The 14,821-nt window shown below is 42.4% G+C and overlaps 1 protein-coding gene across 8 annotated transcripts in view; it reads right to left on the reverse strand.

Moving 5' to 3' along the window:
- The window catches only part of ESR1 (estrogen receptor 1), a 304,660-nt gene that overhangs the window by 10,870 nt on the left and 278,969 nt on the right, over positions 1 to 14,821 (reverse strand). For all 8 annotated transcript variants that reach the window (XM_054023306.1, XM_054023304.1, XM_054023301.1 and 5 more), the window contains one exon: positions 9,166 to 9,299. In XM_054023306.1, the coding sequence (XP_053879281.1) occupies positions 9,166 to 9,299 (134 nt within the window). The remainder of the gene's footprint in view (positions 1 to 9,165; positions 9,300 to 14,821) is intronic.

A 14,821-nucleotide genomic window follows, 5' to 3' on the forward strand; every position in this document is an offset into this window, starting at 1 on the left:
TAGCCCTGTCTCTCTCTCCCTCTGAAGGCTGCAGAGTTGTTCTCTTTGGTGCTGAGTGAGTAATGCAGCCATACCATCCCAAAATCATTACAATAAAATGTTTCCTTAATAACACACCACCACATACAAAATAAAAACTTTCAATAAGCAGAAAATAAAGTCTTTGCATTCGTTTTGCAATAGTGCATGCTATTATTACGGTTATTTTGCTAATACACGCAAGAGGTAAGAATACATCAACCACAGACTATTTAGAGCCAAGTGCACTCACTTCTTAGTTTGTACAATTTCCCCATTATAAGAAGAAAACAAAACCCTCTATAACAAAAGCCAGATAGATACCACAAAGCACAGTGGGCAAGGTCTGGCAAGGACATTGTCTAAGCAAGTCCTGGTATTGCCAATCTGAATGGCATTGCACCTGGAACAGTCAACTTGCTAAACTCCAATCGCAGAACAAGGAAACTTCAAAGTGTGGGTCAAACAAAACAGACAAGAAACATAAATGGAATGAAAAACTTGAATGATGTAGTAATCATTTTCTAGGGTTAAATCAGATATTCCTTGTAAATCAACAATATGCAAAGAGGATAATCCAGTTTCAATGCATTGGCTAAAAATTATCATAATTGCCATGATAATCACTTATACAGATCTTTTTTATTTTCAGGAAGTATTAAAATGTTTCGCTCTTCTGAAGAGACTATATTTTGTTATTTTATCTTCCATTTATCACATTGATAATTATGTTTGCCATATCAATTTAAAGTATGCTGAATAACTGTGTCACCTCAGATGCACTTTGTGATAATTACTGACAAAATGGTGTGGCTAAAGCTATTGGTAAATTCATTAAAAACCAGACTGGGCTGAGATTTGTGGGGATACACATGAGGCACTGTAGAGATGATTTCCCATGTAGAAATTGCCTCAGAACTCCCTTCCAAACTATTCATAGTAGGGGAAACCAAGATGTCACACTACCATTAGCTGGTGTCTCACAACCACTCTAAGTGACCTTCTAAACAGTTATCAAAGGCTTAGAGGATCCATTACAGCTGCTCAGGTAAGCATGCCACACAGAGCAGCTCCTTTTTCCCAATCCAATTCAAATCATTGGGTTTTTTTTCCCCACAGAGTTTGTAAACTATTTCATTTTGATCATTTTGAAATGAATATTTGATTTTTTGCAATGAAACAGTTTTCAGATTTTTGTCTCACTGAGAATTTTGAAATGCTTGTTTTTTGTCCCAAAATTGGAACCAAACCAAATTTTCAGAAACAGAGTTTCAGTTCTCCACCCAGCACTTGTTGAGAAGTACTGCCAGTGTCCTAGCAGCCTGGGAGTGAGTCAGAAGGCTAAGATTCTAACCTGACTTTCTGTGTTCATCTTGGGCATAACCTGAAGAAGGGTAGGAGACTCTAAGGTTAAGTAGAATAAGAGTGTGGTCCAGTACCACTGGAAAATCATTTTCCATTGTGATAATTATGCACTTTACAACAGAATCCAGTTTGCTCCCCCATGGCTGTTTTGACCCCACAGTTACCAGAACTCTACATTATTCAAAAGTTACTTTAGATTCTGACTAAAAATGACACTGTTAGGTAAGGTGGTATCAATTTTATATAATCACTTTTGGGAGTAGAACCTCTTAACAAAAATTAAGATTATGACTTTAGAATATTGCTGTATGCTTCAGCTTGCATTTAAAGTAAATATTTGTCTATTTTCTCTAATTTTAAACAGACAAAACATTCTGCAACCCTGCATCCCAAACTAAGGGGGGAAAATCGTAGGGAAAGGTTGCAGACCAAACTGGATGAACAAGCATCTCAAACAGGTTATTAAGAGAAAGCAAAATGCCTTCAAGTAATGGAAGAAGGGATGGATCAGCAAGGAAAACTGTCTCTTGGAGGTCAGAAAGCATCAGAAAAAAAGTGAGAATTGCCAAAAGCCAAGCTGAGCTAGACCTTGCAAAGGAAATACAAAACAAACAATTGTAAAAGGTTCTTTAGCCATATAAATAAAAAGGAAACAAGGAAAGCAGCAGCAGCACTGCTAAATACTGAGGATGGAGTGGAGATTAAAGATAATCTAGGTATGGCCCAACAAATACTTTGCCTCAGTTTTTAAAATAGGTAATGAGCAGCTATGGGGGCAGCGGCACAGGGCTAATAGGAACATGGATATGGAAGCAGAAATCACCACATCTGAGTCGGAAGCCAAACTCAAACAGCTTAATGGGACCACATCAGGAGGCCTAGATCATCTCCATTCAAAAATATTACAGGAACTGGCACATGAAATTGCTAGTCTAATAGTAAGGATTCTTAATGACTCCATAAACTTGGGGGTCATACCCTATGACTGGAGAATTGCAAATATATTATATAGTACCTATATTTAAGAACGGAAAAAAGTGATCTGCAAAACTACAGGCCTGTTAGTTTGACCTCAATTGTATGGAAGGTTTTAGAACAAAATGTTGAGAGAGAGAGTAGTTAAGAAAAAAGAGGTAAAAGGTAACTGGGATAAAATACAACATGGTTTTACAGAAAGTAGATCATGCCAAACCAGCCTGATCTCTTTCTTTGAGAAGAAAACCAATTTTCAGGTCAAAAGAAATGCAGTAGCTCTAGTCTACCTGGATTTCAGTGAAGTATTTGATACAGTTCCACAAGCGAATTATTAATTAAATTAGAGAAGATGGGGGTTAATATGAGAATTGAAAGGAGGGTAAGGAACTGGTTAAAGGGAAGAGTATAGTGGGTCATGCTGAAAGACCTGTCAGGCTGGAGGGAGGTTGCAAATAAAGTGCCTCAAAGATCAGTCTTGGGACCAATCTTACTTAACATTTTCATTAATGACCTTGGTAGAAAAAGCGATAATGTGCTAATAAAATTTGTGGATGACACAAATTTGGGAGGTATTGCCAATATGGAGGAGGACCAGAAATAGCATACAAGAAGATCTGAATGACCTTGAAAACTGGAGTAAATGAGATGGTATGAAATTTAATTGTGTAACGTCATACTTTTAGGGACTAACAACAAGAATTTTTGCTATAAACTGGGGATGTATCAGTTGGAAGCAACAGAGGAGGAGAAAGACCTGGGTGCATTAGTCAATCACAGGATGACTATGAGCTGCTGACATGAAGTGGCCGTGAAAAACGCTAATGCAATCCGAGGATGAATCAGGCGAGGTATTTCCAGTAGAGATGGGTGTTAGTACCCATTATACAAGGCACTGACGAGACCTGATCTGAAATTCTACATGCAATTCTGATCTCCCATGTTTAAGAAAGATGAATTCAAACTGAAATGTGTGCAGAGAAGGGCGACTAGAATGACCAGAGGAATGGAGAACCTACCTTAGGAGGGGAGACGTAAAGAGCTTAGATTGTTTAGCCTAACCAACTGAAGGCTGCACTTAGGACGGAAGAATCTCATGCACTGCTACAGGCTGGGGACTTACTGTCTAAGGGTATGTCTAGACTACGAGAGTAGTTCGATTTTACTTAAATCGAATTTGTGGAACCGATATTACGAAGTCGAACGTGTGTATCCACACTATGGACAGTAATTCGACTTTGTGAGTCCACACTAACGGGGCAAGCGTCGACATTGGAAGCGGTGCACTGTGGACAGCTATCCCACAGTTCCCACAGTCCCTGCTGCCCACTGGAATTCTGGGTCGAGCCCCCAATGCCTTCTGGTGCAAAAAATGTGTCGAGGGTGGTTTTGGGTAACTGTCATCATTCAACCGTCACTCCCGCCCTCCCTCCCTGAAAGCACCGGCGGGCAATCACTTTGCGCACTTTTCTGGTGAGTGACAGTGCGGACGCCACAACTCTGCGAGCATGGAGCCTGCTGCGACCATCGCTGCAATTATGGCTGTTGTCAATACCTCGCACCTTATCATCCACCTTTTTCAGAGTCAGATGCTGAGAAATCGGGCGAGGAGGCTATGGCAGCGCGGTGAGGACATTAAGTCTGAGAGGGGCACAGACCTCTCACAAAGCACGGGACCCGCGCCATGAACATCATGGTCGCAATGGGTCATGTTGATGCTGTGGAACGGCAATTCTGGGCCCGGGAAACAAGCACGGACTGGTGGGACTGCATAGTGCTGCAGGTCTGGGATGAATCACAGTGGCTGCGAAACTTTAGGATGCGTAAGGGAACTTTCCTGGAACTTTGTGAGTTGCTGTCCCCTACCCTGAAGCGCAAGGACACCCGGATGCAAGCAGCCCTGACTGTCCAGAAGTGAGTGGCCATAGCCCTCTGGAAGCTTGCAACGCCAGACAGCTACTGGTCAGTCACGAACCACTTTGGCATGGGCAAATCTACCATGGGGGTTGCTGTAATGCAAGTAGCCAACGCAATCATTGAGCTACTGCTGTCAAAGGTAGTGACTCTGGGAAACGTGCAGGTCATCATAGATGGCTTCGCCGCGATGGGATTCCCAAACTGCGGTGGGGCTATAGATGGAACTCACATCCCTATCCTGGGACCGGACCACCAGGCCAGCCAGTACATTAACAGAAAGAGGTACTTTTCAATGGTGCTGCAAGCACTGGTGGACCATAAGGGACATTTTACAAACATCAACGTCAGATGGCCGGGCAAGGTTCATGAGGCTCGTGTTTTCAGGAACTCCGGTCTGTTTAGATGGCTGCAGGAAGGTATTTACTTCCCGGACCACAAAATAATTGTTGGGGATGTGGAGATGCCTATAGTGATCCTCGGGGACCCAGCCTACCCGCTAATGCCCTGGCTCATGAAGCCCTATACGGGCGCCCTGGACACCGAAAAAGAACTCTTCAACTACCGTCTGAGCAAGTGCAGAATGGTGGTGGAGTGTGCTTTTGGACGTCTCAAGGGGAGATGGAGAAGCTTACTGATTCGCTCTGATCTCAGCGAAACCAATATCTCCATTGTTATTGCAGCTTGCTGTGTGCTCCACAATCTCTGTGAGAGCAAGGGGGAGACCTTTATGGCGGGATGGGAGGTTGAGGCAAATAGCCTGGCTGCTGATTACGCCCAGCCAGACAGCCGTGCGATTAGAAGAGCCCAGCGTGACGCGCTGTGCATCCGGGAGGCTTTGAAAGCTAGGTTCCTCAGTGAGCAGGGTAACCTGTGACTAGTAAGTTTGTTTAAAGAGAAGCTGAACCTGCCCCCATTTCTTTACCCACTTAATGTTGACTATCCTCTGCAGTTACATACCCCGTTCACTCCGTTCCCCCCCTTCCAACACACGTTTAAAAATAAAATAAATGGAACTTTGTTAATTAACATAGTTTTTTTAATATGGATTTCGCGGTAAAGTGTTGAAACTGGGACGCAGACTGTGGTGGGGAGTGGGCGTAGTGATGGAAAGAACGCTTCTAAACTCGAGGAATGACATGCTCCTGCTCCTACAGTGGTCCGCAGTGGTGGACTGGTTGTTTTAACGGAGCCTGCCACCCCTCCTTTTCGGGACTTTGTGTGTGGGGGCTGTGTGACTTTGTGGCGGGGAGGACGATTAGAGATAGACTACAGCGGAGCTCTGTCCTCCTGCCTCCGGTCCTGCAGAACATCCACAAGGCGCCGGAGCGTGTCCGTTTGCTCCCTCATTAGTGCAAGCAGCGTTTGAGACGCCTGCTGGTCTTCCTGCCGCCACCTTTCCTCCCGTTCGCTGTGTGATCGCTGGTATTGCGACATGTTCTCCCTCCACTGGGTCTGCTGGGTCGCCTCGACTTGGGAGCAGCCCATAAGTTCTGAGAACATGTCGTCCCGTGTCCTTTTCTTTCTCCGCCTAATCTGCGCCAGCCTCTGGGAGGGGGATGCCGGGGTAGGTCGGGAGACATTCGCAGCTGTGGGATGGGAAAAAGGGAGTGAATTCCTCCCAAAGATACATTTTTGTGAACAATGAACATAGTCTCTCTCTGTGAAGAAGACCATGCACAGCACCTATCACATGCGGGGAAATCAGCGTTGTAAGCGCTGTCGACTGCCTCGTCCTCCTCATCTCTTTCCTCATTTTCCCCGTCCCCTAACATCTCCGAGGAAGCGGCCGTCGACAATATCCCATCCTGAGTGTCCACGGTCAGTGGTGGGGTAGTGGTGGCGGCCGCACCTAGAATGGAATGCAGTGCCTCGTAGAAACGACATGTCTGGGGCTGGGATCCGGAGCGTCCGTTTGACTCTTTGATCTTCTGGTACCTTTGTCTCAGCTCCTTGATTTTCACGCGGCACTGCGTTGCATCCCGGCTGTATCCTCTCTCCGTCACGGCTTTGGAGATCTTCTCGTACATCTTCGCATTCCGTTTTTTTGATCGCAGCTCCGAAAGCATGGACTCATCGCCCCACACAGCGATCAGATCCAAGACTTCCCGATCAGTCCATGCTGGGGCCCTCTTTCTATTCTGTGATTGCATGGTCACCTCTGCTGGAGAGCTCTGCATCGTTGCCAGTGCTGCTGAGCTCGCCACGATATCCAAACAGGAAATGAGATTCAAACTGGCCAGACAGGAAAAGGAATTCAAATTTTCCCGGGGCTTTTCCTGTGTGGCTGGTCAGAGCATCCGAGCTCGGACTGCTGTCCAAAGCGTCAACAGAGTGGTGCACTGTGGGATAGCTCCCGGAGCTATTAGTGTCAAATTCCATCCACACCTACCCGAATTCGACATGGCCATGTCGAATTTAGCACTACTCCCCTCGTCGGGGAGGAGTACAGAAATCGAATTAAAGAGACCTCTATGTCGAACTAAATAGCTTCGTTGTGTGGACGGGTGCAGGTTTAATTTGATTTAACGCTGCTAAATTCAACATAACCTCCTAGCGTAGACCAGGCCTAAGTGGCAGTTCTGCAGAAAAGGACCTGTGGATTACAGTGGACGAGAAGCTGGATATGAGTCAACAGTGTGTCCTTGTTGTCAAGAAGGCTAGTGGCATATTGGGCTGCATTAGTAGGAGCATTGCCAGCAGATTGAGGGAAGTGATTATTCCCCTCTATTTGACACTGGTGAGGCCACATCTGGAATATTGCGTCCAGTTTTGGGCCCCCCACTACAGAAAGGATGTGGACAAATTGAAGAGAGTCCAGCGGAGGCCAACGAAAATGATTAGGGGGCCGGGGCACATGACTTATGAGGAGAGGCTGAGGGAACTGGGCTTATTTAGTCTGCAGAAGAGAAGAATGAGGGGGGATTTGATAGCACCCTATAACTACCTAAAAGGGGGTTCCAAAGAGGATGGAGCTAAACTGTTCTCAGTGGTACCAGATGACAGAACAAGCAGCAATGGTCTCAAGTTGCAGTACGGGGGGTCTAGGTTGGATATTAGGAAAAACTATTTCACTAGGAGGGTGGTGAAGCACTGGAATGGGTTACCTAGGGAGGTGGTGGAATCTCCATTCTTAGAGGTTTTAGGCCCGGCTTGACAAAGCCCTTGCTGGAATGATTTAGTTGGGGTTGGTCCCACTTTGAGCAGAGGGTTGGACTAGATCACCTCCTTAGGTTTCTTCCAACCCATATCTTCTGTGATTCTATGAAGGCTGGGGGGAGATATGATTGCTCTCTATAAATACATCGGAGGGATAAATGCCAGGGAGGGAGAGGAGTTATTTAAGTTAAGCATTGGCATTGGCCAAGAACAAATGGATATAAACTAGACACAAACAAGTTTAGGCTTGAAATTATACAAAGGCTTCTAACCACCAGAGGAGTGAAGTTCTGAAACAACCTTCCAAGGGGAATAGTGGGGGCAAAAGACCTAAGTTATAAGATAGAGCTTGATAAATTTATGAAGGGGATGGTATGATGAGATTGCTTACAATGGCATATGGCCCATCTACAACTGTTATTTGCAAATATTTCCAGTGCCTGTAGATGGAACACTAGAGGGGGAGGGCTCTGAGTTTCTACAGAGAATTCTTTTTAGGTGTCTGGCTGATGAGTCTTGCTCACATGCTCAAGGTCTAACAGACTGCCATATATGGGGTCAGGAAGGAATTTTCCACCAGGACAGATTGGTAGAATACTTAGGGGGTTGTCAACTTCCACTGCAGCATGGGCCACAGGTCACTTGCTGGTTTGAACTAGAGCAGGGGTTCTCAAACTGGGGGTTGGGACCCCTCAGGAGGTCATGAGGTTTTTGCATGCAGGTCGCAACCTATCAGCCTCCACCCACCCCTCCAACCCTGCTTCACTTCCAGCACTTATAATAGTCTTAAATATATTTTTTAAATGTGTTTTTAATTTGTAAGGGGGATCGCACTCAAAGGCTTGCTATGTTAAAGGAGTCACCAATACAAAAGTTTGAGAACCATGGAACTAGAGTAAATGGTGGATTCACTGCAATTTGAAGTCTTTAAATCAAGCTTTGAGGACTTCGGTAACTCAGCTAGAGGTAGGAGTGGGTGGGTGAGGTTCTGTGGCTACAATGTGAAGGAGGTCAGATTAGATGATTGCGATGGTCTCTTCTGGCCTAAAAGTCTATGAGTTTAAGGTGGTGCCAATTTTCTGTAATCACTTCTGGAAGTAGAGCCTCATTTAACAGAACTTAACATTATGGCTTTAGAAAAGTGCTGTATGCTTCAGCCTGCATTTAGAATAAATCTTTTTCTATTTTCTCTCATTTTAAACAGACAAAACCTTCTGGTCAGAGATGCAAGATCCTTTCTTTTTGTGCCTTACTTCTCAGCTTTATTTGGCCATTTCAACCTCAAGGTCTTTACATAAGTTCTGACAAATTTAGCCATGCCTTTGCCATCCCTTCCCTTAGTTTTACCACCTAAACAGGAATGTTTACGCTCCAGTTCTAAAACTAAAATTAGAATCACCTCTTGACATTATGAGGGTTGCCTCAACTACTGTCATCACCTCCTCTCAGATCTTTTTCATACTAATCTTGACCCACCCCCAATCCATCGAAAATACTGCCCAAATCATCCTTCAGGTCTGTTGCTTTCAGTATATCAACTCCTTTTTTAATTAATTCCCTGGCTCCCTCTTGTACTGCAAAAGTTTACACTGTCTGTCTTTGCCTTAAGGCTTTACATCACAAATTCCCTGTCTAATTCTCTGATCCAGCCTCTTTTGGCATCCAAACAACTGAAATCAAACAGCAATAGTAATTAATTAAAATTATAAAAGTGTTATATGTGAACATGCCACTTACCTGAATTGAGCAGGATGATTGACTTAAGGCACACAAATTCCTCCCCCTGGAGATTCATCACACGGAACCGAGCAGCAGTGGCCAGCAACATGTCAAAGATCTCCACCATGCCCTCTACGCACTTCCCTTGATTCCTGCAAGAACACAACCACAGGGATTTCACAGATTTATCCAAACAAAGAGGTTTTTCATCCCCAGATCCTTCCACTACACTTTGACTTCTTAATTATCCACTCCATTCTGATTGTGTAGTGCATTTACTCACTGTGCTCACTTTGCACCAACGTATCTAAACAAAGTGGAAGGCAGTGGATAAGGGCCAACATCTCAAAGCTAAAATATAGAAATGTTTATTTTTCCAAAAGAGTTGCTAATTGCTTAATGGTCTGTACACCAATAGGAGTCATCATGAAGGTTAACTTCCTGTGAGCAAACGATCTTAAGAACAAAGATATTTTTAAATGATATTTTCCTTTTTTCTTTTCCCCTTTACTGTTTTGATTAATTTGTCTTCTCTTCTTTTTCTTTACTCTTTCTTTACATAACCCCTCAAACATTTTTCTTTATGCTTCACAGTACTTCTCCCTAATCTTTTCCTGTTGGCATTGTAAACTAGTATTCTGACATGTTACTCATATTTCTCTTACATTAGTGTAATGATTCAGGAGTCCCTTATTATTTAATGGCACTCATGTCATGACATTATATGATTTTGTTTATCTCAAGACAAAGCTCAGTGATGCTGTAAAGCATCCAACCAGCCCACTAACAATGGCATTTAATCCACGACCCACTGTTCACAATGACAGACTCTGGGTGATTAAATCAGATGGTTCAGATGCAGAGTAGTAGTTAGTATAAATAAATATTCATGGATGGAGAAGAGGAGGAAGAGGAAGAACGAGAGTGACTCTATAGCCTGGTATTTACCTGGGAGGTTAGAGACCGAAGTTTAAGTCCCTGCTCTGAATGAGGCACTCACGGTCCAGGTTAATGCCCTAACCATTGGGCTATTGCCTGTTCTGGAGTGGGTCTCTCTCAAAATTCTAGTTATCAGTCACTTGATTTCAGAGCAGCAACAACTGCTAAGACACAGGGTGTGGTCATTTGCAACAGCAGCTGCTGCTCAGCCTCAGTATTGACTCACTAACATCACAGCAGCAAGACTGTGAAACTCTGCATGGGTAAAATAGAGTGGAAAGCCTGTCCATTGGTAAGGTAAGATGTACCTCTCTGTATGGACATCAAGAAAGTGAAAAGAAAAGAGGTGTTAAAGATTTTCATGGGCAAATAAAATAATTACTAATGCAAAGCAAGGGGTAAAAGATACATACAATTCATGCTTTTCCTCAAATCTCCACTTATTAAAATGTACATCCTCAGAAAACAAAACCCTTGAATCATTACATGAAGTTTTATAATAAGACAGGCATCTTGTTCTGTTCAGCTTCTTTGTTTCTGGCAGAGCAGCTAGTAGTTTTGTGTTAAAGTGGAGCAGAATTAAACCTCCATATGTAGAATTGTGCAAGGTTTCAGAGGAGCTAAAAGTCTTCATTTCAACAGTTTGCAAATTCCCAGATAAAAATGAGATAAGAATTATGGATAGCTAGCAGTAAGAACAGGATTTCAGTATGCATTGGCTCTTGGCATATTCTAAAGAATGTTTCCATTGCAGACCATTAAGGAGGCTGTGTAAGAAATATACTTGCTCCTCAAAAGCCATCTAGCTACTATCGGCCAGTTTTCAGCTTAAAGCACCTAAGAATATCACACAGTCTGGACTGATTCTGAACTTCAGGAGTAACGATACTGACCTATTTAGATATTTTAACGGCTATTAGTTCACAAGTTCAATATTCCAATCAAGGATGTCTTGTCAAGTGGCTCTACTGTAAGGCTAAAAATTTAGATTACTTTGGCCTCAGCAAAAATCTTAAAAATTTATCATTTAGTTATTTGCAATATTATGGCCTTAATTTTTGAACTTGTGTCTAAAAAGTACTCAATTCACATTTAAGCACCTACAAAAATATTACCTGAATTTCAGAGATTCGGAGCACCTGCACTTCCCATTTACTTCAATGGCACTTGCGGATACTATAGACCCTCAGAAAAATCCAACTTTTTTTAATTAGGTGTCAATGTGGGTTTAGTTGCCTAACTCTAAGTTCCCAGATTTGAAAATATTGGCTTATGAGACTTGTGCCTTCTTCACAGAGGTGTGGAGCAACTTCAGTTCCCACTGAAGTCAATGGGAGCTGCAGGTGCTTGGCAGCTTTGAAAAAAATCTGGCCAGGAGTCTAATATTGCCAGGATGGCCAATAGGCTCTTAATGCCCTTTGCTGATAAATTATGCCCTTTGAATTAATATCTGATCCAGAAGAGAATATAAGAAACTTCTCTGGTGAGGACTCTCTGCTATTTGTTGGTTTCATTTCAGAGATCCTGTCAGTCACAAGGATTTTTAAAGTTTGACCAACTGTGCATGTATTAGAAGGCTTAGAGTATAAGCCATTAATAGAATGCTCATATGACAGAACTTATGGGGAAGAAATTCTGGGATGTCTGTATCTTGGTTTAAGAAGGAAAGTGAAAACACCAGTGAATATTTGATTATCCATTGACTCCCTGCCCACTCAAGATTGCTCTCCTCATCTTAAAGAACCCTCATGATCCCAATATATCTCCATGATTTCATCTCTCCCTATGCTCCCTGTCACAGTTCCCAACATAAATGCACCTCTGACTCCTTCATGGCCTATTTGAGAGCACCACACTCAGCAATCACCTATCTCAGAGGCAACAATCCTCTCTCTTCAAACTGGGGACTTAGGCTATAGACTCCTGCAATTCACTGTGATCACCTCACCATATCTGACCTCAGTTCAGCATCTGCACTTCCACTCTCTCAGGAGCAATACTAGGGTTATCAGTGACCGTCAGCTCTGATAGAAAAGTGCTATTTATTCAGAACAAAAACAATTCAGAGAAAACATATAATAAAAACAAACAATTTATCTGCATTTTTAGCTTACCAGCTGGTCAGCCATCTTCTACATGGAGCCCCTCATAGGATTAGTGTACTTCAGGTCCTCTCATAGGGCCTGTCTCTGGTCATAGACTCATGTCAGTTCTTGGATCAAGTGTGAGTGACACCCTCTTTCTAAGTTAGGAATGGGACTTTATCAACTTTCAGGCATTTTGCATGTTAGGCCTCTTGAGCTATTTCCAGGGAGTGAAACTTCAAAATGACTCGTTACCTACATTGTTTTCAGTATTGGAGATTTTCATTAATTACCTCTCGTTGACTTTAGTTCCTGCCAGACACCTCCTTTATCTTACCCCTTGAGATAGAAATCCAATCTCAATCACTTGCAAGCTCATAAAGATGGATCAAACACATAAATATTATAGTCTTTGAATATACCATATCTCTGTGGCATCTGTGTCTCCTTATAATACACTTTAAATATTCTATGTTTCCAAAGTCTCACATGTGTCACACCCCCTTTCTCCAGTGTTGACCTATATCAGAGGTTGCTCTTTTGCTGCTACCACAGCAATTATTGGGTGAAGTCTGCTCTCATCCCTCCTGATTCCTCATCCCTTTTTCAAATGTAGCTCAAAACTTCTACCTCTTCTGTGTTGCCCACAATCAGGAAGCTGTAATTCATACTTGCACTCTGTATTACCAACCCTTCACATCTCTCATTTACTTTCCCCTTTGTATTGTGATAGCTGGCTATTGCACATTGTGAGATATATTGATACAGTTAACACATCCGCTGTCAGAGGTCTGCTCTGTTGCCTTTCATTTTTCCAACAAGAGTATTTTCAAACATTTAGAGCTTGTACATCTATTTAAACCAGTGTAGGCTAAGTATAGCACAGTATGGGACAGGATGTCAAGTTAAATTAAGTGACAAACTTGAAAATCCCTACTTGAACTCTCAAGTTGCTATTCTCTACTTTGTCAACCCTACTAATTTTGTCAAGAGCAGTGAAAGCAGCAGTTGTCTGTTTACTCTGAAATGAGAGACCTCATGGAGGTGGGTTTTTTAGAGCTCTCTCCCAGCGCTCTGCCATGACTACGCAAGCCATGTTAAAGTGCTGCCGTGGCAGCGCTTTAGCGTTGCCAGTGTAGACTAGCCCTCAGTGTGAGATATTTCTATACTTATAAGCCCCCAGTGTCACCTGATCCCTTATTGTTATACTATAGTAAAAAGAAGGATTTTAAGTGAGTGCTTGGAGAGGTTCATGGAATGGTCTAGTTCCAGCAATTATTTCTTACTAGTGTTGAGCCTTTTAACCAAGTATACAAATACACAGCCAGCACATGAATACAGAATAAAAGCCTTTACATCACCCTCTTTCAAGATGGTTTTCTCTGTAAAGACAGTGGCAAAAGGTTTATATTTGGACTACTGTGGTTGTAGCTTGTGCTTCAAACTGGCACTGAGTGCAGATGTGCACAAAAATGAAAAAAAGGTAACCGAGCATGAACTTTTCATTTTTCAAAAAGCTCTTTAGTTTTGGTTCCAATTTAATTTTGGACAAAGATTTGGAGGGAGTGGAGATTCTACTTTATCCATAGTGGTCTGTTCATTCCTAATACATTATGTCCCAATCCTTTAATACATCTTACTTCTGAGCCTCATATTTCTATTTAATTAGAAATAAATAACAAATGTATTACATTCGTCAGTCACATCCTACGTATGGACTTTGTAGGTATGATTTTCCTCAGTATTTGCTGCTTTTTAGTTTACTGGGGATTTTTTTTTCAGTTAATATCTCAAGCCCTAACAGCAGCTATCTTTTGTTGTTCAGATAACACTAATATTTTGTCAACTTATGCAAAAGCATGTGCCAATAGAGTTAATGTACGAATCACAATCTAAGAGTCACTAGCAGTATGGTGATTAGAACTGGGCCCAAACTAATAGGTGGAATGAAGTCTGCTTGCCCCCAAATAGTGGGGAAGTTTAGTTTGGGTCTTTGCAACTCCAACCTTTTTCTCTAAGAGGCCAAATTGGAGCATCAGTTCCAAACTAACCTCAAACTTTGGAGATGTTTGGATTCGAACACTATTCTGGATCTGAAAGCTTGGGCCCATTTTTAACTCTGCCTCAGGATGCTAGGGTATGAGATGTCATTTGGGGATTGTTGTGGTAAATATCCTTTAAGTTAAAAAGAAATAATTAACCTGTACAATCCATCAGTATATTTATGTAGCAACTATCACTGTAGTAACTAGATGGCAAACACAGAAAATTATGCAAGAGGGTACACTAGCTGCAACCACCATAAAAGCACAGTGACTCATTCTCAGCCTACATGGGAAATATCAAAACAAAAACAGCAGCAGCAAAATGCATGAGGACTGGGAACAGATAATAAAGCAATTCAGAACAGCCATAATGCATTATATTATTCGTAAAGGATGCAAGAGCTGTCTAATATTTCACAAATATTACATGTTATCTGTTTTGGTATTATTGTGGGGTTTGTTATATAATTACACAGGGTTAATTCAAGCAGGGATTATTTGCATTTACACAGGAGACAATAGCATCAGATGGTACTTAAAGGATAATATGGTTGTCATTCACATTGAAGTTTTACCTCTGACCATGTTGGGTTCAACTGTCTAGCT

Source organism: Malaclemys terrapin, chromosome 3 (genome assembly GCF_027887155.1).
Source record: "Malaclemys terrapin pileata isolate rMalTer1 chromosome 3, rMalTer1.hap1, whole genome shotgun sequence".
NCBI classification, from domain to species: domain Eukaryota; kingdom Metazoa; phylum Chordata; order Testudines; family Emydidae; genus Malaclemys; species Malaclemys terrapin.